This window comes from Lonchura striata, chromosome 20, assembly GCF_050655825.1.
Source record: "Lonchura striata isolate lonStrDom1 chromosome 20, ASM5065582v1, whole genome shotgun sequence".
In the NCBI taxonomy this organism is placed as follows: Eukaryota; Metazoa; Chordata; class Aves; order Passeriformes; family Estrildidae; genus Lonchura; species Lonchura striata.
The window spans coordinates 8,405,514-8,429,456 of record NC_140722.1 but is presented as its reverse complement, the minus strand read 5'-3'; the positions used below and the strand labels follow the sequence as shown (position 1 = coordinate 8,429,456).

The window sequence follows — 23,943 nt, the reverse complement described above, 5'->3', positions numbered from 1 at the left end:
GCCAGGTTCCGGCATTGTTCCCAAAACTCTGGGCACAGCACAGACCCCAGGAGCTCCATCACACTGCTCATGAGTGCAAACAGAGACACAGGTGGTTGACTGCCTTTGGGACAACCCTCTGTGTTGCCAGGTCAGCAGAGCAGCTAACAGGCACCGCGCTGCTGCCTTCACTCCTGCCAAGGGGCTGGGACAAGGGGCAGGACAGGTCTGGAGCCAGTGCTGGGGCAGGGGTTGTCTCACTCTGTGGCTGGGGCTTTGCTCACATGAGGCTCTGTCTGGACTCAGCTTCCCCAGCCACCTGTGCTCCCGCTTGGACCAGCATCAGCCCCTCACCCGAGAGCCAGCCCCCAACACCCATATGAAAACACAACCTTTATTTCTAAGGTTTGTAACAACGAGTCCTGGCAGCATAAGTTGCAAGGACAGGGCCAGGTCTGCCCTGGATTGCTGAATAGGCACATAACAAACCCCACCTGGCAGACTCCTGGGCAATAAATACAGCAATCACAGGGGCAGCAACACCTGCCCACCCAGCTAACATCTGTCCTTGTCTGGTCCCATACATTGAGCACCCTGCCTTGGGACATGCAGCTGGAATGCAGCCATGGGGCTCAGAGCCTCCCACTCTGGCAACTGGGGTCACCTCTCCCACCCAGTTCAGGGCTGGCAGAGCTGTTTGAGGACATGGAGAACATGGCTGGAGGTGCCAGGGGAACAGGGCTGGGGGGAATTGCAGAGCAGTGTCGGCCTCAAGCGCTGGGCGTGATGGAAGAGCTCCCGAGCGAACACTGGCTCCACCTGTGGAGGCACAGAACGACAGAGGATGGGCACAGGTCCGTGTCCCTGCCTTGCAATGGTCCCTGTGCCTGGCTACTCACGTGAGCCATGATGAGCTTCTGGAAGGGATGCTCATCTCTGGTGGGGTATTCCTCCCCAAAGCACAGGTAGATCTGGTACTGAGGCAGGAGCTGCCCGTTGCTCAGGTACTCCCGCACCTCTGCAAGACACCAACCCTGTCAGGGGACACAGGGTGCTCACAGCCCCATCAGCTACAGCAGAGCAGGACCTGCCCCTCTTCCCGAGGGGAGCAGGGTCTCACAGGGACTTACGCTGTATGTACTGCTGGGTGTCCAGCAGCTTGTAGGTCTTCTCCCTCTCCAGCTTGTTGGGCCAGTTCTTGTGTGGGGCCAATGGCCCGTTCCAGTACACCCTGCCCTGGCACTGGCGCTTCATGAAGACCCCCTCAGGTGCTACCCACAGCAGCACCCCACGCTCCAGGTGGGGCAAGAGCCGCTCCAGCACGTCAGTCATGCAGGCCACATGGCCATGGCTGCTGAGCACCTGCGGCGGGGGGAATTTTATCTGCTCCATGCAGGAGGGACCGTAGAGGTGCTCGCTGTCGGCCGGCACGATGCTGGTGGTGATGCGGCAGCCCTCGGCCGTGCGGGTGGTCACCTCCTTCACCAGCACATCGCAGTAGTACAGGCGGATGTGGAGCCAGCAGTCTGGGGCAAAGGGAGGGTCGGTTCATGGGCAGTCTGGGCTGGTGGGGTTACCCAGGACATTGCCTGCAACACGGCTCTTACCTGAATTGTTGACATCCTCCACAGGGAGGTAGGACTGGGGTCCGGGCAGAAGCTGGCCATGGATTGGGCTCCAGCCATAGAAGACTCCCCTCACAAGGCACCCTGGACCAGGGCAGAGATGAGGTGGTAAAAGGACATGGACAGTTACCCCAAGGGCTCCCAGGCACTCTCCTGGCCCAAGACCCTGGGCCCACATGTCCCACCGTGTTGGCTCATTACTGGGTCTCATCATATCCCCTAAGTGTATGGCTTTGCTGTGGTAGGGTGGGAATCCTCAGCACCTACCTCAATCCCCACAAGTGTTGTCTGCATGAGTGACAGGAGAGCAGGATCCTGGCAAAAGAGTGCACTCCCTGCCCCCACCCCATCCCACCGAGAGGGACCCTCCTCACCTTGATCAGTTGGGTGACCAGAGACCCGGTGCTGTGGAGACACGTAGGCATGTCTCCATGGGCTGTGGACACTCTCCAGCATGTCCTGGCTTTCCTCCTTCTTTGGACTCCTTGGAGTGCTGCCCTGGTGGTAGGAGCAGCCTTGGTGAGGGCTGAGCGGGCAGTGGGGGATCCTGAGCCAGCTCCTTCCTCTACTACGGACCCCAAAAGCCAGCAGATCCCCTGCCTGGCAGTGCGTGGCACAGGGGACCCTTTCTGATGCCCCACGGGACAAATGCAGTCAGTGTGCAAGCAGGGCAGCAGCTGATGGGTGAGGGGGGGATTTGAGGGTCCCACCTTCTCCCCTGCCTGGATGGCACAGGGCAGGCTCACCTGCTGGTCCTCACTGCCTGGGGATTGTGTGTCATTGTCCTCTGCAGAGAGCAAGAAAGAATAGGTAAACCCCTGGCAAACAGCAGGAACAGCCCCAGGGAAGGCAGCTGGCTGTCCCGGGACACCCAGAGAGGAAAAGGAGTGGGGAGAAAGGGCATCGTTCAGGTATCAGCCCCACATCTGGCACAGGAGGAGGGACGGCAGGAACACACCTGCACCACAGGCTCTCTCGGTCACGATCTGGTACACCTTGTAAGGCTCGGAGATGTCCAGCTGGCTCCGCTCGGGTACCTCCTGGAAGTCGGTGCTCTTGTTGAGAGCGCAGCGCAGCCGCGTTTTCCAGGTGGAGGGGTCGGCCTTGTCCGTCCCTTCGTGGTACTTCCCCTTGTAGATGGCCCAAGCCTGAGGGACAGAGGGTGCCCTGTTCTGTGGGGGTTTGCCACAACCTGACCCCCGGCTCGGCTGTCCAAGGGGGTCCAGCACGGTGGGGACGGGGAGCCGGGGCGGTGTGTGTGTCCTGGGGGACTGCGGGGAGCTGGGGGGGTTGCGGGGTGGCAGGGGAGCACACCGGGAGCTCCGGGAGCGTGCACGGAGCTGGGCGGTGTGTGCCAGGGGTGTGCACGGAGCCGGTCCTGGCGCTGCGCACAGAGCCAGGCAACGGAGAGCCCTGGAGGTGCCCATGGAGCTGGGCTGCACAGAGCTGGGTGAGCGGCTCCGGGTGCGCACGGAGCTGGGCGGTGCGGAGCCCCGGGCGGTGGGGAGCCCCGGGAGGGCACACGGAGCTGGGCTGCACAGAGCTGGGTGAGCGGCTCCGGGTGCGCACGGAGCTGGGCGGTGCGGAGCCCCGGGCGGTGGGGAGCCCCGGGAGGGCACACGGAGCCCGGGGGCCATCCCCAGGGCCGGGTGGGGACCGCGGGGAGCCCGGGATACCTTGAAGAGCGCAGCATCCTCCTGCTGCCGGTAGTCCTGCTTGGCGGCGTGCTTCCAGGGGATGCGGAAGAGCGTTCGGTGCCGGTTCTCCCAGCGCAGCCCCGGGTACCGGCCGCTGTCGATCTGCGCGATCAGCCACTCCTTCAGCCGCATGGGCGACCCCGGCTCCGCCATCGCGGCCCGGCGGCGAAACCGAAAGCGGCTCCAGCTTTCACTTTCCCTTTCCTGGCACAAGACGCAGGTTCTGGCTGCCCCAAGGCGGGGAGGGGGGACGGTTCTTAAATTTTTTTTTTCTGCTCCGCTTTTCCCCACGCAGCAGCGTCAGTCATCCGTGTTCAGGAAAAAGTGATGTCGTAATTGACGGTTACAGCAATGGGAAGAGCTGGAGCTGGTGCCTCTGGGAGGGACCCCCGACAAAGGCATCCCCGAGGTTTCAGACCCTCACAATGTGTGCACCCATGTACGCCAGTGGTGATTTTACTCTCTTCCCGTTGTTCACTGGCTCCTGCAGAGGCTCTGGGTGATTGACCCCCACTCTGGGAAGTGTCCTTTGTTAGGCAAAGGGTGGGCGCCCATTGCCGGCTCTTGCCTGGGGCTCCAGCCTTTTCCTGCCGTGCAGAACACAATGTGCAGCTCGCACTGGTAATTTACATACCGAGATACCTGCACTAGGTGTGTTTCTCAACAGTCACCCTGCACTCGCGGGAGAGGGGCAGGCACATTGCATCCCCGGGAGAGGGGAAAAGGCCCCAGAAGGCACACGGAACTCTCCTGCACCCCTCCCAAATGCTTACTCTAAAACTGTCAGGTCTCCCACATGCTCCCCGAAGGGGACGAGGGACCCTACTCCCTTTACTTCCTGCACTGGGGACCCAGCCGGACACGTTCCAGCTCCAGGGGCTGCGTCCTCCCATGGGACCAGCTGCTCATCCATGGGTGTGGGGAGCTGCAAGGAGCTGCGGGAAGAGCACGGGGTTTTCAGGGTGGTGGGAACAGTCACATGTCCCCATCTCTGAAATCTCTCCTCTGCCCTAATGCTAACACCTGCCTCGTGGGGCTCTGGATGCTGAGTCGAACGGGAAATGGGTGGGTGAGCTGTGCCAAGGGCTGCCGGGACCGGGGTGGGACACACCCTGCACCAGCGCCCCATTGGCCCCAGCAGGGCACGGGCTGAGTCACTGGGCCACCCTGAGGTGACAACGGTGTCGGTTCCTCTATCACTGCTGCAGAGTTTCATGTCGCTGTGCAGGGAAACCCTGCTCCTCTGCCCGGCTGCTGCCCCCCAAGTCTTCTTTTGCAGTCACCAAGGTCTCCTTTCCTGCTCTGAGTCAGAGAAAGTCACCTCCGGCCGAGAGGAGAAGCGAAGTTCCTGAGAGCTACTGGAGCTGCAAAGTCTCCAAATGAATAATCAGTGGCAGAGAGCCCAGTCCTGGGCTTTCCCAGAGGATGTGAGGACAGGGCACAGCCACGTGGCACAGAGGGCACATGGGGCCGCACGGGGTACGTGAGCGAGCCCCACCGGCAGGAGTTTTCTCTCCTTATTGAGCCTGCCCGCGACCCCTTTGTTGCACAGTGAAGCCCAGGCACCACCTGTGCCCTCCATCTGGGTGAGCTGTAGGGCCGTGTTCTAGGAAAGGGGCCTGGGAACTGACCGACAGAGAATCCACATCTCCCCTTTCTGCCTTGGGAAGCAGTGCTATGGCAAGGAGTCACTGCACATCCTCCCGGTGGCCTCGCTGATTACATCCAAGGCCGGGAGATAATCGCAGCCGCCGGCTCGTTTGTCAGCCCGGCCCGCCGGGATCAGTTTGATCGGCCGGCCGGGGATTTCATGTGCTGTGGCAGCGCCTGGTGACGCAGGACCCGCGGGATCTAATTACCCGGGCATCAGCGAGGACGCTCAGGAGCCGGATTCCCACTGTATTCCTCACCAGCTTCTCCCTTCCCGGGGAAAGTGAAGCTGCTTAACCCTTAAACTTGTCATGCCAAAATGAGCTTCAAAAGGCAGTCAAACATTAACTCATAGCTAACCCTGCCCTTGTCTGGGATTTTCCAAGCACTGTAAAACAGATCTGCCAAAATAAATACATTCTGCTGTGCTGTGGAGCTGAGCTGGAGGTCCCTGTGTGGTTTACAGTGGGAACAGGGGAATCTCTGGGTGTAAACACCTTGGGCATAAGGTGTCCTAGTGTGAGAGGGTGCATCTGTGCATGGGGCACACATCTATCCCAGATGTGTGATCCTGGGCTGCAGGGCTTCCACCCTGCTGGGTGCTGAGCAGCCTGGCCTGAGCTGCTGGAGAGCCTGGCCTGAGGCAAAGGGCATGGGTAGAGGAGCCTGAAGGACCTGGAAGGAGAGTGGGCTCCCATGGCAGATGGTGCAGGAGCAGTGAAGGACGATGCACCCCTGGTTATTCAGTTTGCTCAGGATCTACCCAGAGAGGGTGGAACTCTCAATCTGCCTGGGTCACCCCAAGGCAGCACCCAGCTCAGCAGGCAGATGCTGGCAGCAGGAAGGAACCCTGGTCTTGAAGCTTTGTCTCCTGGGGGATCCCTTCCCCATAGAAGAAAGGGGGCAGGGATGAGAGGGACCCCAGAAACCTGCTCCGAGTCCCAACAGGGGCAATGCTGATGACCCAGCTGGGCATCCTCAGAATTTTTCCCACCTGGGACTCTGCTCTAGGAAAAGGTGTAAATGGGACAGGTCTGGAGCTTGTGATAGTCAGCTGGTGCCAGACTCCCAGCAGCTGGAGGAGCCAGTAGACTCCTGGACCTCGTGCTCCTGGATCCAGTGAGTGGAGAGGCTACAGTGAAACAGGCTCCAGGTGAGCTCCCACTTGCTGCTCCCAACCTCTCCTGGAGCAGTGCTTGTCCCCAGTGAGCCCTGCCCTGGCACTCACATTTCTGGCCTCCCTTGTCACCTTGCCACAAGGCAGCAGTCTGGGCATGCCAGTGTCCCCAGCCCACTCCAGAGAGTGGCCAGCAGCAGCTCCAGACTGGTGCCATGCTGGGACCTTCCCCTTTGGCATCCCTGTTTCAACCTGGCCATCACAGGAGAGTCAGACCACAGAGAAAGGTATTTATTATTGGGGAACATATAAAGTCTTTAAGCAAAATGGCTTAAGGCTCTGCTCTAGTGAGGTCTGGCCAGGTTAAATGCTTGGTTCCCACCTGCTACAGATTGTGCCCTGGGATAGGTGGGAATGGGGTGCAATGGATTCCTAAAGCTACAGTGCTTGCTCAGGGCTTGTGCTTGGCCAGTCTGGAGCTGGACCCTTGCCTGGAAGCCTGTGTGGTGGCATTACCTGCTGGCACACTGGTGTGTCCCTGCTCTTCAGCCACCTGGACGCTGGGAGCTTGTGCTGCTGGTGGGAAAACCGCTGAGGGGAGCACCGGCTCTCCTGTGCACCCTGAGGCCATGCAGCGGGTACCCAAGTGCTAAAGCTGCTGCTGGCAACCTGGGTACTGGCCTGTGGCAGAAGAGACCCCCTCTGTGTTCTGCCCCAAGCAGGAGCCTGCAGTGACCCAGGGACAGAGGTCTGTGTCCCCAGCACACTGAATGTGAGGAAGATGAGCCCAGCATGTGCTGCAAAGCCCAACAGCATCCATGAAACCTGCCCAGAGAGCGAGTGGCACGTTCCCACCCTAGAAGAGAAGAAGGAGCTGGGCTTTGTGCAGGTTCCTGCCCAGCGCTCCCTGTCCCACTGTATTGCATCTCCTTCATCTCTCCCAGGCTGTTGGGTGATGCTCACTGCTCTCCCTTGGCTTGAGTCACTTCAGACAAGCCGGGATGCAGGAGAACGTCCTCTTCACCCTCAGCAGGAAGGGACTTGTGCTCCTCATGTCTCTGGTTCTTGGGACCAGTCCTTGCACAGCTCCCTCTGTCCTGGACGTTCCTTCTCTCCCTGCTGGCAGCAAGGCCTTTATTTCTTCCTCGTCATTGAAAGGGGACATCCCATACTTCTGCTTCAGGTGCCTGCGGACCTGGGGAAGGAGCGAGAAGTAAAATATAGTGCTGGTTTACAAGGGTAGGTCCAAGCCTGCTAGCAAAGGGAGCAGGGAAGAAATTAAATCCCCTCAGGACTTGTCCTTGCTCTGAGACCCATGGCAGGCTGAGCCACGGGGCAGGGCACAGGTGGCAGAGGCTTGTCCCACCTTGCGGGCTGCGCTGCCGCTGAACTCGGAGAGCTGCTGCCTGAAGCCGGGGTTGGGGTTGGCGACGGGCCGGATGGTTCGGATGGCATCCAGCACCTCCTGGCAGCTCAGCTCCGTGACAACCATGACATAGGCAACGACCACGGTGGTACTGCGGGAGATGCCAGCAAGGCTGGCAAGGGAAAGTGCAGAAGGGCTGGTGTTAGTGGCACACCGTGGCCCCAATGCTTGCCTCTTCCTCCACCCCTGTGCCTCGGATATTTCAGTTCTTCTTCTCCAAGGACTTGCTCTCCCAGAGGCCTGAGACCTTCCAAGGTCCTGGATATCAGTGCCTATAAATACCCACTCCTCTACAGGGAATGGGAGCAGCAGCCACTGCCTGGCTGCCTGCCCCAAACCCTGCTCATCCCGCACACTCAGCTGCAGCAAAAAGCTGCCCCGGCTCCAGGACTGCCTGGATCCCGCTGGGTTTGAGTCACAAGCCACATCCAAGGGTGGATCCTGGGTGGGTCCACTGGCACAGAGCCTTGTGGTACAGGCTGGCTTTGATCAGGGGTTGCAGCTAAAGTGAGGGGCTGGGGGCTGTATCTGCTGAGCTGGGGGGACACAGCAGCAGGCTCAGGGCAAGAAGCATTACCAGTGGACGAGGCAGTTCCCTCCACGAAGGCGACACTGATGGATAAAACTGATGCATTCCTTGAAGTGCCTCTTGCTAGCAGGAAAAATAAACCAGACAGAATAAGAACTTCAGGGGTGGAACAGCATTTTTAGCTGCAGGCAGAACAGCCCTGTATGTTTGTTTTAGGGGATCTTCCAGCCACTGCTGAGACCTGAACAGCTCAGTGCTGTTTGTTCCCAAGGAAAGGTGGATTTGCCAGCTCATTCTGTGCTGGGGACACAGAAGGGGACACTGTGCTGGGGATGCACGGGGCTGCCCTGTGACTTGTGTGACTCATGCTGGGGCAATGGGACGCTTGCTGCTTGAATCTCCAGCCATGCCTGTGCCCTTGGCTGGCTCCCTACCCTTTATGTGCTCTCCCTTCCCCACACACTTCCTGGGGGGACACTTACTGCCCCTCTCCATGGGTGCTGTGGAGTGGCTGCCCCTCACCTCACCCCAGGGCTCACACCCTCCCAGCAGTCACTGAACTGGGATGCTCTTGGGGTCCAGGGGTGGTCCCCTGCACTGTGGCATCACATCTCCAGCCTGTGGGTCATTGTGCTTGAGGAGCTGGAGGGAGTTGGAGCACAATGGAGGGCTTGAGAAGCTGTGAACCCTCACCTCTGGTCACCCTCCTACCTCCCTGCACATCCTCACCGTGCCCAGGGTACTCACATGTTGGCTTCAGGGGTGTCAGGCAGGGGGATGCGGAGGTAGGTAATGTCCTGGAAGACAGAATAGGAAGAGGAGAAGCTCAGGCACTGCAGCCAGGGTGTCACACATGGTCAGAGCAGGGCTGGCAGTACCTTTGCTCCTCGCCCACAGCTGCCTACAAGGTTTTGCTTCCCCCACACAGCATCCCCCCAGCATGGGGATGGGGCCACACTCTCCCTGGGGTGAAGGGCAGAGCAAGTGGACACCAGCAGCTCGTGGGAGAGGACGGGAAACAAGAGGAGTCTGGAGAACTGGAAATTATTTCCCGTCAGTGTTCAAGGTCGGGTTATAGTCACATGACAGCCAATTTCCCATGTCAGGGGGCCACCCAGCCCCTCTGGGATCAGTGACCAGGGAGAGGTGTACATGCCATAGGATTCTCAGAGGGGGAAGGAAGATGCAGCATGGAAGGAGCTGCAGGAATCTACAGGGTGACATCTGGTGCAGGACCCTACCTTTAGCAAGGGCTGGGGGGATTCGTGGATCGAAACAATGTGAGTGATCTTGTTCCTGCTTAGCTGCTCCAGGTCTTTGGCATCTGAAGGATAAAACTAGACATCAACATGTATTTATTTCCTACCCTTCTCTTCCCACAGTGCTCCCACCCTGCTTCTACAGCCAGCCAGCACACAGAGCCTTGCTCCAGAAGATCGACTGCATCCCACCCCCACATGCAGCAATGCAGACATGGGCAAACATGGAAAGCTGGAATGCCAATCCCATGATCCCAAAACAGAGGCCTCTCCATGATCCCTCCTCCCTGCTGCTCATGCTAGTTGAAACATTCACATTTGCACAGAAACACTCTGGGTCAGCAGGCTGTGTCCCTCCTGCCCGTACTTGTCCCCACTTTGGGAGGAGACATGCCCTGCCCACATCTCCTTGATCAGACACACACACAGCACTGGAACTTGCTGCAGCCTGAGAGAACTGCTTCATCTTATGAACTATGGAAGTGGAGCTGCAGCAATTTATATCAACTCTGATTTTCTGTAGAAAACACCTGAGCAGTGACTTGCTGCTCTCTGGTCTGTTCTCTCTGCAGCTGTGTGGACAGAAATGGGGTGTCCTTGGCTGTTTGGGGCAATGCTCTGCCTCTCACCAATGCTTCAACATTCTGGATGTGATCCTGGCCTCTGGTCCAGCACAGCAGTTGGTGCACAGGGAGGGGAGCGTGCTTGTCTTGCTGAGCAGCTTCCAAATGTCTCCCTTTCATGCCACAACCAGCAGATGCAGCAAGTGTGGCCAGAGAGGAGGGGAAACATTTCCCCATCTCATTCTTTTGGGTTTCTAAACTTTCACGTGGTGTAAAACCTTGGCTCAGGAATCCAGCCCGGGAAGTGCTAACGGTATGATGTGAATTTTAATAGGAGTGAGTCTCAAGGGAGGTGCTCTGCAGGGAAGCTGCACTCTGTTTGGGGAGGGAGATGAGGACTCACACACCTGCCATCTTCCCATCCGCCTCAGCAGGCAGTGACAGCAAGTGGTGACACTGAAATCAAGGCTCACTGAGGCTGGAAAAACTTCCAGTTGGAGGAGATGCCTCTGTGAGCTTAATGTTGCAGGCCTAGGATCTTGTCACCCTGGATTGCTTGGCAGAGTGATGAGGAGTGCTTGGATGTCATCACACCCAGGCCCCACAGCAGAGGCTGCTCACAGGAACCCCCCTGATGAACCTGGCAGCTGGGTGCCCTTGTCCCTCTGCTCCCAGCAAGCCACAGCTCCCCCAGCCCAACCCGAAGTGCTCCATGGGGCAAAGGGAGAACAGGGCTGCCACGCCAGTGACATTTCCTTAGCAATTCACACCAGTGGTTTTAAACTTGTGCAGTGCTTACAGCAGGAATCAGGCTGGCAAAGGAGACAATCAGAGAGGCAGGAGTACTCATAAATGCTCGTTTGTCATGGCAGATGCTGACACTTGGTCATTAACTGTCCCCTGACAATGAAAATTCCTTAAAATAGTGACTTGGTGTGAGAAGGGGTAACTATGCCTCTGGGAAATTGCCTCTTGAGGGTGGGCAGCCCTCTCTGGCCTCTTCTACAGGTGCAACACTGGGGAAGTGCTGACTGACTGAAGTGCCCCAGTCCCGCTCCCTTGCACCCATGTGGCACCACCAGCTCCTCTGCTGCTGGCACAGGATCCATATTTCCTCTTTGGCTCCTTTCCCCCAAGCATCCCAAGAGCTCACGACAGCTGTTAAATAAAGAAACCATGCAAAGACAGGGGTCTCTGCCTTGCCTTTCCCACAGTGTTTTCACTCCCACTACTGCCAACCCAAGCTGGGTGACAGCAGAGCAGGCTGTGGGTGCAGGCAGAATCGTGGGCACAGGCAGGGTGGTGGGTGCAGGCAGGATGTCAGGCAGCATTTGCAGGCAGGGAGACACCAGCTCAAGCAAACCCACTCTCTGCAGCAGCTGGGTTCCACTTACCAACGAAGTTCCCAAGGTAGAGGCCAGGAAGGATCTGTGGGACACAAGGGGAAGCGGCAGTGTGAGCAGTGACCCTGTGCTGTGGTACCCACTGTGCTGGAACCCACGCTGGGAAGCGCTGACCTTGGCTGGAGGGAACACAGTTCTGGCATTGACATGACCATTGCCAGCCCCAGGGCAGGGACGGTGCCAGGGCAGCTGGACCTGTGCATTCCCAGGGCTGCCACTGCCCTGGCATCCAGGATGTGGGGCTGGATGTAGCCCTGGCACTGCACTCTCATGGGTGCTGGGAGCCAGACATGGATTTTTTTATTGCTCCTCTTGTTTATCATCAATTAGGCCTCCATTGGGGTTTATTACCTGAGCTCAGCAAGTTGCATACACCTTTGTACAGCCTTGGACTATACCCGTGACCTGTGGAAGCCCTGCTGCTCGAAGGATGGGAAAGCAACAGGCACAGAGAAGCTTCTAGGGAGTGTAGCTGTCCCCCTCCCAGCCCTGAGCTGCACTCCCCTCACTCTACACTGCAGGAAGCCCATTTCTCACAGCTCAGGCACAGATTGCTCTGGACACCATGCTTTCAGCTCATTTCCCTATGGAAATTCCACTTCTCATGATGAAAAGATAATTACTTGACAAGGCCTCTGTTAACAGCACTGCAGATGTAGAAGCAGGACATCTTGCAAACCTTGTCAGCCAGAGCTATTTTATATTCTCCTTCACTCCCAGCCTGGGCAGTGAGTTCAATCCTGTATCAAGCCAGTTCTCTGCCAGTTTCTCCCTGCAGCAATATTTGGTGCCCAGGGCGGGTGGAAGTGATTTTCACCAGCACAGCTGGACTCACACTTGTCTCACTGCTCACATTTGGAAACGTTTTTCTCGATTGAACAGCTTAAAGAAGTGGGGTTTTTCTGTGATTCCTGTGATTTTAGATCAATTTCCTATCGACAGGGTGCCTTTAACTCACAGCTGCGGCACTGAGAGGAGCGGGTGGGAGAGCGCCAGTTAGCAAGGGCAGCTCCCAAGGGCAGGACACTGAACCATGAATAAACAGCATGTGCCTGTCCCCAGCACCCTGCTGACCCGCTCCTCAGAGGAGAAAACGGGGCAGCACATAAATAGAATAGTGCCCATCCCCTCTGCTCTGTGGTGCCGAGCCCCATGCACAGCCCAGCCCCGCTGAACAGGGGGTGCGGGACCACCAGGCTCGGGGTCATACAGGGCTTACAGTGTGTGCTTGTGGCTGGTTCCTTGGGATTAAAGGTATTGGGAAAAGTTCCCCCCTTCCTTGAAGGAACTCGCTGTGACCCCTTCCCTCCACCCCTCCCCGGGCAGCTGTCAGCTGTCCCAGCGCAGTGTCCCTGCCTGTTTCACCTCCGGTGTGCTCTGCCGGCAGACAAACAAACAACCAGCCGAGCCCGGTGCCGGCAGGTGAAACGCCGCTTGGCACGGCAGAGGCAGCTGCCAGGTAAGGGGCTCCCAGCTCCAGCACCGGACGAGCCGCCCGGGCACGACCGAGCCGCAGAGCAGCCGCCCCAGCGCTCCCCTTTACCTGGCTCATGCCGTTCCCCATGGCCGACGGCGGGCGCCGGGGGTGGGGACGGGGCGCGGGTGTCCTTGTCCCCAATGCTGCCGTCCTCCCCGTCCCCGGGCGCAGCTGCCGTCCGCGCTGCCTGGTCGGGTTCCCGTCATGAAGAGCTTGGCTCCCCCGGGCTCGCTGCTCGTTCCCAGCGCGGCGAGGCCGGGCCGGTGGCTGTGCCGGGGCAGGGGGGACCGCGGCCGCCGTCCTCCGCCGCTGCTGCCGAGGCCCTTCCCCGGCTGCTCCGGCGCTGCCGCGCACCGGCCGCTGCCTGGCCGGGAGCAGACAAAGGAGGAGAGGCTCCCCCCCTGCGCCGTGGCGTGGGAGCACGGGGCCGCGCTGGCTGCTGCCTGTCGCCGCTGCCCGCGGCCGCACAAGGCTGCACTGTTGGGAGAAGAACAAAACCTTTGTCCTACTCCATCAAGGAAGGTCTGTGCGGCCACGCGGCGAAGCGCCCGGCAGGATGCCCACCCCTGCCCACGCCATGCCCACCCCTGCATGCACCATACCTATCCCTGCCCTGCCCGCAGCGTGCCCACCCCTGCCTGCACCACACTCCTCCCTGCCCTGCCCTGCCCGCTCCAAGCCCACCCCTGCCCGTGCCCACCTGCAGCCAGGTGCCGCAGGATCCTTATACCCTGCCCGGGAGGCTGCAGGAGTTGTCCTGGGGACTTCGCAGGGCCGCAGGAGGGGCAGGGCTGAGGGCTCCCCAGCCCGGCTGAGGGCTCCCCCGCCCTGCCTGTCGCCGCCGGCCCGCAGGGGCCCCAGGCCGGGGGTCGCGGGGCCGGGTCAGGCCGGGGGTCTCGGGTCGGGCCGGGGGTCTCGGGGGTCTCGGGCCGGGGGTCTCGGGTCAGGCCGGGGGTCGCGGGGGGCTCGGGCCGGGGGTCTCGGGGGGCTCGGGCCGGGGGTCTCGGGGCCGGGCCGGGGGTCGCGGGGGGCTCGGGCCGGGCCGGCGCTGCGGGGCTGCGGTGCCGAGAGCGCCCCCTGGCGGCCGGCGGCGCGGTTGCCATGGGGACGGGCGGGGGTCGCGGGTCGGGGGTCGGGCCTAGCTCGGAGCGGGGCCCGGGGGGTGCCCGGGGGGCTCCTGGCGGGTTCCCAGCTCTGTATCCCAGCTCCTCCATGTCCCCGGGGCAATATATTAAGCCCCATATGCTCTTTGTGCCCCCTCCGCCCCCCTCCCCAAACTTCCCACTGTGTATGGGAGTATGGCTGGTATCTATGGGTAGGTTTAGATGCCACAGGCATAATAGAATTAATTAGGTTGGAAAAGACTTCTGAGATCGTGGAGTCCAACTTATGACTGAGCGCCACCTTGTCAGCCAGACCAATGGACTGGGTGCTACTCCAGTTTTTCCTTAAACACCTCCAGGGAGGGTGATTCCAGCACCTCTCTGGGCAGCCCATTCCAATGTACAAACACCTACAGCCCAGTCCTCTCCTGGCCAATGTCTCCTGCAGCACAGTGGCTGAGCAGGATGTGATCCCACTGGGAGCCTCAGCCCTCACCAGACATGGCATTTGAACAGCCAGGTCTAGTGGAAGGTGTGCCTGCCCATGGAAAGGGGATGGAATAGGATGAACTTTTAAGGTCCCTCCCAACCCAAACCAGTCTGTGACTCTGTGGAGGGTGATTTGTAATGCTGGGTTGACGGGCAGTGGTTCAGGAGTGCTGTGGCTGAGCTGCTGCAGGGTCACTGTGGGCGCTTGCCTGCCCTGGAGAGGGGGATGCTGGCTGCACAGGAAAGCTACAGCAGGAATGGTGGAACGTGTACTGTAATACTTGCCCTGTCCTAGCCCCTAGTGCTCATGCAGAGAGACAAAAATTGAAGTCGATCCTCTTCCTCCACAAAGAAAAAGCAGTTATCAGTGGTATCTATATTTATTTATTTTTCCTCTCAGAATATGAGGTGCAGTTGATCCCCAGAAGCTTCTCAAGGGCAATTAAAGCAAGTCATACTGTGGGAGCATTTGTTGTGCTGAATCTTGTATTTCTCTTCCTACCCAGCTGAGTCAGAACAGCTGCTTAGCAAAGGATCTGAAGAGGTTTCAGAAGCAGTTAGAAAGGGAAGCGGGGAAGCCTGAGGCAAGAAAACGTGCCTTTATTCTGAAGACCCTGAAAATGCCTTCAGAGTACTATTTGTTTGTGGAAGAATTTTGCAAGAACCCTGGCATCATTTGGGTCATGATACTGGTAAGTGTGTGCTCTCCCAAGGAAAGTGAGAGATGAATGGATGCCTTCGTTCTTCAGGGGGAGAGGAAAATATGCAGGAAACCCGCAGGAAGAATTGGGCAGAGCAAGGTAACATGGAGCAGCAGTGCTCCTGGCCAGGTTTCTGATCAACATGTACCACCAAAACACTGCTTCTTGTGTAAGAGTTTATTTCAGCTGCCAAAAGTCAGCTCTGTTTATTTGTAGAACCAAAGTTAATTCAGTGGTAAAGGTATGAAGTGCAAAGTTCTGTGTGGAGGAACAGACTGTGCTCCCAGGGGTTCTGACTGTGGGGTTCTGGCTGAGTTCATGCTCTGAAATCTTTCAGTTCAGCTGCAGGTGTGCAAGAAGGTGGCGTGTGCAGGACAGGTGGCTAATTTGGCTTCTGGTTAACGAGCATTAGGGCAGCCCCCAAAGATGGAGCTATTTGGATTTAGGGAAATCCCATTGTGTTAGATGTCAAGTCTGGTGTAAACTTACTGGGTGGAATTCCAGCCTGAGACTGTGAAGAGATTATGGAAGGCTCCGTCATCACAGAAACCCAGAATGGTTTGGTTTGTTACAAGGGATCTTAAAGTTAATGTCTTTCTATCCCCATGCCATGGGCAGAGACAACATCCACTAGACCAGGTTGCTCAAACCCAAGTCCAGTCCGGCCTTGAACTCTTCCAGGAAGGGCTATCCATTACCAGTCTGGAGCACAAGGTGGGGTGGACTTGGTTGGCATGAACTTCTCCCTGCCCTACAGGTAGAGAAGGGCAGCCTTATGCTTTGAGTCATGTTTGTCCCCCTGAACAAACATGGAGCTACGCTGAACACAGCAGCTTCCACTTCAGCCAGTGATCTGGGGGTTAAGGAAAAATTGTATTTGCTTTAGAAATCCTGACAATATAATGTGACACTGAGAAATGCCTTGCCCGTGCCAGACGACTCAAGCCATTTAACATCCTAAGTGTTGTGCTGTGATGCATAATTAAAAACACACCCCTGCAAGTGAGCAGTTCCTCTGTTTTGTGCAGCAGGTCTGGTGAGGAGGCTGGGACAGGAGGATTTGTCTTACCCTTGTGAGAAATAACTGGGAGGTAATTATGCAAACTAACTCGTGAATTACAACCAGGAGGATAGCAGCTATTGATTATCTAACTCTACAAATGGGAAATGTTAATTGGCAACAAAACCCTTACATTAAACTGATTTTCTGCCCCACAACCTCAATTAACATGGTAAATAACCAGAACACAGTAAATAAGGATATATGAAAAGCCTGTGATTACTGAAATTATACCAACAACTTAAATAGATTGTGGTTGACCTCAAAACTTGCAGGCAAGTAAAAATAAACTCCATGTTACTCCTTCTGTTGCTCTGTGTTCTGGAGCAGCCCTGTGTTGTGATGTCCTGGGTTGCCCACTCCCACACTCAATAGGCAGTTGTAGGTCAGGATGTGCCCAGTGCCACATCCTGGGCTGGAGGAAGCTGGACCTGGGCAGCAGTGTGGGAGCTGTGCTCCTTGGTTGCCTTATCTGGGCCACTCCTCACCCTCTTCTATGCAATATTTTGCATAGATTTGCCTTCAAGATTTTTCTGCTCATTTTGCATGGTTCTCCAACACCTTTTTTGTCTTCCCTGTTTAATTAAGTTCTTCTGTAACATACACAAATTTTAAATGGGACTTAAAATTCCCAACAACATATGTTGCGTTACGTATATTTCTGGAAACGTGTGACAGAGTTTGTTTATTTGGTGCTGTGGGAGTTCCCCATAGGCTGCCTGCTCTGCCTTTCCTCCAGGAATCCTCCAAACACAAACATGAGGGGGTTTTTGTTGAATCTCCCTGCCCCCATAACCTTAAATAAACACGCTTGCACACGAGCAGCTGATGAATCAGGTTATGCAGGTCTTCTGCACTGAAGTTCTGGGAAACTGCAGGAAATGCTAACATTAAAGCCACTAAGTCTGCTCTCCCATCTGTAGGTTGGCAAGTCACAAGGTGGGGGAATGTTCCTGAAAACTGAAATGTATAATTGACTGAAGAAGGTGAGAATGACTGTCTTTTCTTTGGGAATATCCAACAGGCATTTTGTTCATTTGCTCTTTTTTCATCCTCTCCTTCTGCCAGTGCTTGGCCTGTTCTCCCATGATGACCTCCTGCCATACTCTTCACCATTCTCCAGGTTAACAATAAAGCTTTTTACAATGGATTTTTCCAAATGGATGGATATTTCTTTTGGGATCTGATTTTTTACACTTTGTGTACATATTTATATAAAAACATCCAATCTCAGGTACATCTAACACTAGGCAGCAACTGGGTTACATATATACATAAAACATATGCATATGTTATAATATATTTATACTATATATTCTTTGGTTGATCATGCACAGGGCCAGGAGTTGGACTTAGATCCTTGTAGGTCCCTTGCAACTCAGGATTTTCTAAGATTCCAGCAGGGTAAGAAAGAGACTGTGCAGTTCTACTGCTTGGTATTAGATGCATCAGATGAACCTTGTCACTTCCAACTCCTGCAAACACCTACAGGACTCGGCTGGCCTGTCGCTGCTGCTGTCACCCTGTCTCTCTCCAGTCCTTTTTCATTGGAAAACTGGTGTCATCAGATCACTGGAAATGTCAGTTTGACAAATCAGCTCAGAACAAAGCTGAAATGTCACTCCTGGTTTTACTGTTAGTGGTTGAGTTTTGGCAGCCTTTCTTCTTCCTTGGGTTCACAGAATGTAAGGACAGGGTGATTCACGGGAGAGAACTATTTGATTTTCAACGTGTCACACTTGCTGCTGTATTGAGTTTGATAGCTTTCATTTGATTAACACATCTTCCCAAAAGTTATGCCGCCTCAATTTGATGGTTTAGGAGACAGAAAAATCCATCAGTTCGCTTTCTGAAAGTTCAGCAGGGTTCACACTCGCTCTAAATGATCAAAAGCCTTTCCAGAGTAGCGGGTGCAGAGTACCCTACCCTTGGGGGAGGGTGTGCCAAGGTTTAAGACATGGTGACGTGAAGATCTTGTTCCAAGCCCCCTGCCGTGGGCAGGGACACCTTCCACTATCCCAGGTTGCTCCAAACCCCATCCAACCTGGCCTTGGTCACTTCCAGGGATGGGTGTTAGCACTCACCCTTGAGTGGTAACTGAGGTTCTTGTTAATACATCTCTTGGGGAGAATTAGGGTGAAATTACACTGAATGACCAATGTACATATATAGGGCAGGCTTGTTTTAAAACAAATTAAAAGAAAAAGAAGCATACAGCTGTTTTGATTATTTTCTATAAAAATATAAAAGTAAAATGAAGTGGAAACATAAGAGAAAGAAAGAACAACAAAAGGCAGGGGAGAGGAAAAAATATCACCACCCATGGATCCAGTAATGAGATTTCATCACTGCAGTTTCAATGTCTGTGGTCTGCATGATGGTCACAGTCTTCATCCATTAGGTGCCCACACACAACAAAGACTTCCATGGGTTATATGTGTTCAGTCTTAGGGGAAATGCCTCGATACCTCCCTTTGGGGTGGAGGGTTACTCTGTCACATGAAGCTGTGCCTTATAGGGATGGAGGAAATTGGCATGTCACAAAAACCTTAGCCCACCTCTGCAGGATCTGCTTCTTATATGCCTTTTCCTTTATCTGATGCAATAACACTTTGTCAAAGTGGGTTATCTGGGAAATAATAGATCGCAGGGCTCAACCAATTTATCTAAGCAAACTTTGGTCTATCACAACAAGGCATTCACAGCTTCTCCGGGCAACTTGTACCAGTGTCTCACCTTAAGGTACAGCACTAAGGGCTGTTGTTATTTCCTTTTCCATTACTTTGTCGACTACTTCTGAATTTTATTATTTTTGGTCAGATAGCATCATGCAGTGTTGGATTTGTGCTCAGGTGGCTGAAAACTGAGAAAATGCTTAGGGACAGACAGGGAAAATAACTGTTGCTGGGGCACAGAGGACTGTCAGAGTGAGAAGTGCATATTTGCTTGTTCAGTGTCTGTTTGTCTTGGATCTTTATTTCAGCCCAGGTGTTCCTCTCACAAATGTGGCAGCACAAAAGCCTGCACCTGACTGCTCCTGGCTAGGGAGGGGGACATGCTGCCTCCAGGCTATTCCTGGCTGCTTGCTGTGGCATCTCTGGCAGGTGCAGGTGAGCTGATTTTGCCCTGCCAGCTGCACGTGTGCTGCAGCCACTTAACTGTGCTGCCTCTTCCCCTGACACACAGCCAGGTGATCTCCCTGGTAGCAGCTTTAGGTGTGAGGCTGGGCCAGCCTTCTGCTTTAATGTCACTTTGTGCATCTATAATGTGGATCTTTTTTACTTTAAACTCAATTATGTTCTTGTTAGTGCACTCCTGAGAGGTAGATGTAGCTTAGCCTTTTGCTTCTGAGACCTCAGAGGGACAGCAAGGCTGGCATTGCTGCACACAGCTGTCACTGTTAAGCTGCCTCTCCCAAGAGGTGGCAGCTGAGGGAGAGAGAGAGGGAGGATGGAAGGGAAAAAATAGGTTGTCAGATTCCTCATGAATCTGAGAATGGTGTTTGAGCATAATGGAGGATGGTGTATTTCCCATTTTCCCCATTAATATCCCATTTTATGGGCTGCTCTCTTCTATAAATCTCTCTTGTCACTAAGGAAGGGAGAATTTTTGCAGTACCCTGATAGCAGAGAGAATGTAAATTGTTCTGGGGAACTTCTGATGGAGACCTGGAGATTGTTTTCTCCTATAGGTGCATAGTAGTTAACCCTGGAGGATTTAACTGCTGAGTGTGGCTGGTGGCCCCAGCCTTATGGTCTCTGGCCTTTCACTCAGAATTCTTGCTGGGCTGTGGAGATTATGATTGAAAACAAATCACATGGACTAAATGTGTGCTCATCTGTTGGGAATGACTTTGTGTAATTGTTTGGATGTCTCAGGACTGCAGGTGAGTGATCAAACAAACTGGACAGTGCTCAACTCCCAAGTGTGGGCCACGGCCATTGGAGGTTCTCATTGTGGATATGGACAAGCACTTTCATCCAGTGTTCATCCAGAAGGGGATTAGCAGTGACAAATGCTACTTTGATCTCCTGGGCTGTGACATCCCAACCTGTCAGGATCTGAAACCCTCAATGTGTTCTTAAGCAGACAGGGGATTACAGTGTCGGGTCAGCTGCTGGCCCTGGCACGGGGGTGTCTCGTGATGCTTTCACACCTTGCAGGTAGGGAGGGGTTTGCAGGCTGAGTGAGCTGGTGTGGTGCAGCAAGTGAGATGTACGGCTGTGTGAACTGGTTACATGAAGGAAGCTGCCACCTGGAAGGATATAGCTGCTTTTAATCAGAGTATCAGACTTCAGCTGGGTGCAGCACCATGTAACTCTGTCAGATCTCTAGCCCTGTTGTGAAACCCTGCCAACTTGGCTATTTCTGGAAGATATTCCCCTCCAAATACCAGCAAATCACAAGTATCAGAGCACTTGGAGGGTTATGATCACCTCTCCTGCTTATGTGTCCCACAGCAGTGCCCATCAGCATTGATAAACTTCCCCCCAGAGTGGTTTGGCTGCCAGCAATGAACATCACCACGTCCATGGTGCTGTGACTGAGATGCAGACCAGGAACTGAGGGTACTTAACAACAAAAAGCCCCTTTAAAACAGAATTTGACTTGGTTGGTTTTGTTTGTTTGTTTTTTAACACAGGTTTTCTCCCTAGTTAAGTGAAAAATATTTATCATGAAATTCAGCTGAAATTCTCAGAAATTTATCTGCTGAATTTGCAACAGAAGTATTGCAACAGCAGAAACCTGAGAACACAACTGATGTGTCATTACAAGAGTTGAGAGAAACAGAAACAGCAAATAGCACTACAAAAATGACAAGCAAAAATACGATTATTATTCTTTCAGTCTGAGTCATGTAAAGAGCAAGCAGAAGCACAGGTAAGGCAATTTCCCTTAGATGTGACTTAGATTGCTGGTGCTCTATCAAATGCCTCTAAATTAACTCTTCTAACAAGACATGGTCACTGGTATTACTTGTTACAGCAATGTGTCCTGTCAGCTTCAGCCCAATATTTCACATGGTGCCACTGGGGACAGTTTTATTTCAAATGAACAAATAAATTAAGCTCATTTCTGGTCTGGAATAGCTCTAATGTGTACAATCTACTATGTTCACAGCCTCAAACAAAATTACTGCTAAGGCAGCCTGCAGGTAAAGGGCCAAAGTAACTTCAGTTAGTCAGGAAAGAAATTAATTGGAATGAAAGTCCTTGATGTCATCACAGTGCTGCTGGGCTCTCAGAGAGATATCTGAACACTCTGCTGGGAACCTGTTCCCTGCAGACACCCACATCTGCAATTAAAAAGGGTTAATGCTCATTTTGTGAACCTTCCTCAGCACTTGCTGCTTCAGCATGACTTTTTTTTTTTACTTTTCTTTCTGGAAGCCAAAGGGATTTTTTTTTTCTTTAGTATCATCAAGAACAGGAATAGAAACTTTGCAACAAGCTCAGAATGTTCTTTGGCTCAGCACATGGGAAAGAGATTTAGGGTTGGATTTCCTATTGCTTCACACTCACTCCTGCCTGCTAGCAGGGTAATGATTTTGTGGGCAGGCATTTTTCTTAATGAGGCATTGGTAAAACTGCCTGTTTCTCCCTAATATACTGTTATATCTCCTCAGCTGGGTTCTGGAGGTAAACACTTCACACACTGCCAGCTGCCAGGGAGACTCTGAACTCAAGTTCATCTTCTGAAAGACTCACTTTGCATTGTGAACAGGGAGAGCAGGGTGGGGTGAAGATGTTTATCACTTTCTGAGGGGTTTTATTACACTGTTTGGGATGGACGGTCTGGTTTCATGATTTTCTTGGCAACTGATCATAATCCTCTAACCTTCATAGTGATTAAATGATGAATATCCAAAAGCAGAACAAAGTAAGGAAGCAAGTTGCCCCTTCAGAGTGGGAAAACAAGGCAGCATGGGGCTGCCAAGGGACTGCAGCCCATGTTGGAGCCAGGACTTGCACAAGAGCTCTCTGTCAGAGGTCCTTGTGCACTGTGCCTCCCACTCGTGCTGCTGCTGGAGCACTCTGTTCCCAGCAGCTGGTCTTGCAGCATTTTGTCATTGACCATACAACTGTGCTAACCCCAGATATTAATAGCAGAGAGATGTCCTCTGCTTTCAGCTGTTCAGCTGTGTCCCTGGTTGTCTGGGAGTTGATTCCTGCATGAAGCTGTGGTACTGTCATTGCTCAGGTGCTTCAGTCCACGAGTTTGATGCTGTAGGCTGACAGGGAAGGAGCAGCATGGTGGAGGCTTTGACCTGTCAGCAGAGGGGGAGATCTGGGTGTTCTGTGAATGAGAACTTCATGGCAAACACACATTTAGGTGCAGAAATCATCCGGTGCTGGCAGGTGTTCTGCTGGGTCCTGAAGTTGTTGGCACAGGAGGGGAATGCACATCTTCACTGGGGAGCAAGAATGGGTGTGTGAGCTCTTATGGAAATAGGAGACCAAAAGGACCAAATGTTTTCCAAAAATGACTGCAGGCACTGTGGTGACTTTATTGGGCACTCTCCTGAAGCTAGTTGTGTGTTTTACTGATGGGAAGCAGTACTTGGATTCTCTATACTTGGAGAAGCTGACTCACACTGTTCCTTTTGCCATGCACACCTCAGTGTGTGCAGCATCATCTCTGGCTGTGGATTCTAACTAACAACCCACGAGTAGAGCCTCACCTGAAAGTGAAACATCACCTTGCCTCTACAGGCAGGAAGAGGAAGGTGCTGTGTAACTTGCCTGTTAATGCTTTCATTGTGGCTGCTGTGTCCTAGGAAGAAACAAATGAAGAAACAGGAATCTGGCAGCACAGCAGAAAGTGTGGTGGTGCTGATCCCAAGCTTGGGGTGGGAGACACCCTCATGGATGAAGTTCACTCTCCCCTCGTGTCAGGGGCAGCAGCTCCCACTTCTCTCTGGACACACAGGCTCAGTACAAGGTACTGGCTCCCTTGCTTCTGAGAATTTCCCAGTTTGGAAGCTGCAGTGGGCTGGAATGAGGTATTTTAGCTGACACAGGGATGCTTGGCTGCTCAGCTGGCCCCCTGCACTGCAGAGCTGAGTTCTGTTCCATGTAAGAAAACAAAGGGGCTAAACACATTCTGCACAGCAAAACAAAGCTTTTAGGGCAGGCAGGCACCTGATCCTCCTCCTGCTACTACTATGGAAACATGTCAGAGCAGAAAACCTGTTGCCATGAGACTGTAAAAATAACCCTGCCATCACATTATGGAGACACGGACTGGCTGCACCACATGGCTTATGTAAGAGCAGCTCCAGCACTGGGATGTGCCACTGTGAGCTGCCTCCTGCTCCCAGGAGACAGGCAAGCTTCTGAAAAAGCTGCAGGCAAGACAGTTTGGGTAGGAAGTCTGTTATTTTTAGTCTGTGTATCTGAAACATAAGCCTGAAGTGGACAGAAACACATTTAGGTGGTGTCAGCAGTAGAATTTCAAAAGTTAGACCAAGCAATGGTAGTTGGATTTTTGGTTTAAAGAAAACACACCTTGGTTTTAAGGGGTCAGATACAGGGTCTTTTTTGGAACTCTCTGTAATCTGAAGTGTGTTTAGAACTGGCCAGGGCAGGAAAATGCCTTGCTCAGTTGGAAGGTGGTCAGGGAGCCAGGGAAATGGTGGTGCTGTGTTTGATGTTCTCATGGCTGGGAAAAAGGAAAGAGAGCAAGGGACCAGGAGCCAGCTCTGTTGCTCATGCAAGATTTGGCAGAACAGGTGAGCAACTCAGGGCTGGAGAAAGGACAACAGTCATGTTTACAGTTCTGAAACTCTGCCCAGAAATATCTCTACAGAAGTTCAAAAAATTAAGGGCTTGGTTGGACCCAGACACTTCCCTGTGTGCAGGAAA

At 54.0% G+C, this 23,943-nt stretch overlaps 3 protein-coding genes across 9 annotated transcripts; 1 reads left to right on the top strand and 2 right to left on the bottom strand.

The window, feature by feature from the left end:
* Positions 1-359: 359 nt before the first annotated feature.
* Positions 360-3,628, bottom strand: LOC110468994 (interferon regulatory factor 4). 2 transcript variants are annotated; one of them, XM_085557811.1, is made up of 8 exons: positions 3,281-3,628; positions 2,563-2,752; positions 2,351-2,391; positions 1,979-2,102; positions 1,587-1,688; positions 1,110-1,505; positions 879-1,013; positions 360-798 (listed from the first exon to the last, which is right to left on the bottom strand). In XM_085557811.1, exons 1-7 carry the CDS (start codon positions 3,452-3,454, stop codon positions 910-912), a joined length of 1,131 nt encoding a protein of 376 aa, XP_085413937.1. In that variant the 5' UTR covers positions 3,455-3,628; the 3' UTR covers positions 360-798; positions 879-909. The 2 variants fall into 2 exon arrangements, with proteins under 2 accessions (XP_085413937.1, XP_077643133.1); XM_077787007.2 differs by having other exon boundaries at positions 879-997; positions 3,281-3,609.
* Positions 3,041-17,228, top strand: TTLL9 (tubulin tyrosine ligase like 9). Of its 6 annotated transcripts, none has more exons than XR_014949609.1 (4): positions 7,603-12,707; positions 14,824-16,109; positions 17,002-17,064; positions 17,147-17,228. XR_014949609.1 is itself a non-coding variant. In XM_085557838.1 (4 exons), exons 1-3 carry the CDS (start codon positions 12,930-12,932, stop codon positions 17,053-17,055), a joined length of 558 nt encoding a protein of 185 aa, XP_085413964.1. In that variant the 3' UTR covers positions 17,056-17,064; positions 17,147-17,228. The 6 variants fall into 6 exon arrangements, 2 of the variants coding, with proteins under 2 accessions (XP_085413964.1, XP_085413963.1); XM_085557838.1 differs by lacking the exon at positions 7,603-12,707 and adding an exon at positions 12,930-13,247 and having other exon boundaries at positions 14,824-15,009; XR_014949607.1 differs by adding an exon at positions 3,041-3,151 and having other exon boundaries at positions 3,597-12,707; positions 14,824-17,228.
* DUSP15 (dual specificity phosphatase 15) lies at positions 6,339-13,064 on the bottom strand. The gene is made up of 7 exons (XM_021527380.4): positions 12,792-13,064; positions 11,240-11,273; positions 9,265-9,347; positions 8,771-8,820; positions 8,072-8,146; positions 7,435-7,606; positions 6,339-7,263 (listed from the first exon to the last, which is right to left on the bottom strand). The coding sequence occupies exons 1-7, from the start codon at positions 12,810-12,812 to the stop codon at positions 7,051-7,053; spliced, it is 648 nt and encodes a 215-aa protein (XP_021383055.2). The 5' UTR covers positions 12,813-13,064; the 3' UTR covers positions 6,339-7,050.
* Positions 17,229-23,943: the final 6,715 nt, after the last annotated feature.

What these genes read in the sequence shown, in the direction of transcription:
- TTLL9 (XM_085557837.1), top strand. Translation starts at nt 12,930, where the DNA reads ATGAAGAGCTTGGCTCCCCCGGGCTCGCTGCTCGTTCCCAGCGCGGCG. An exon ending in GTCCTACTCCATCAAGGAAG is followed by an intron (nt 13,248 to 14,823) that starts GTCTGTGCGGCC and finishes CTTCCTACCCAG; the next exon opens with CTGAGTCAGAACAGCTGCTT. An exon ending in TCATTTGGGTCATGATACTG is followed by an intron (nt 15,010 to 17,146) that starts GTAAGTGTGTGC and finishes TCCTTCTGCCAG; the next exon opens with TGCTTGGCCTGTTCTCCCAT.
- LOC110468994 (XM_077787007.2), bottom strand. Translation starts at nt 3,454, where the DNA reads ATGGCGGAGCCGGGGTCGCCCATGCGGCTGAAGGAGTGGCTGATCGCG. An exon ending in AGGATGCTGCGCTCTTCAAG is followed by an intron (nt 2,753 to 3,280) that starts GTATCCCGGGCT and finishes TCTGTCCCTCAG; the next exon opens with GCTTGGGCCATCTACAAGGG. An exon ending in CAGGCAGTGAGGACCAGCAG is followed by an intron (nt 2,103 to 2,350) that starts GTGAGCCTGCCC and finishes TCCTACCACCAG; the next exon opens with GGCAGCACTCCAAGGAGTCC.
- DUSP15 (XM_021527380.4), bottom strand. Translation starts at nt 12,812, where the DNA reads ATGGGGAACGGCATGAGCCAG. An exon ending in TGGGGAACGGCATGAGCCAG is followed by an intron (nt 11,274 to 12,791) that starts GTAAAGGGGAGC and finishes TGTGTCCCACAG; the next exon opens with ATCCTTCCTGGCCTCTACCT. An exon ending in GCGGCAGCGCAGCCCGCAAG is followed by an intron (nt 7,264 to 7,434) that starts GTGGGACAAGCC and finishes CTCCTTCCCCAG; the next exon opens with GTCCGCAGGCACCTGAAGCA.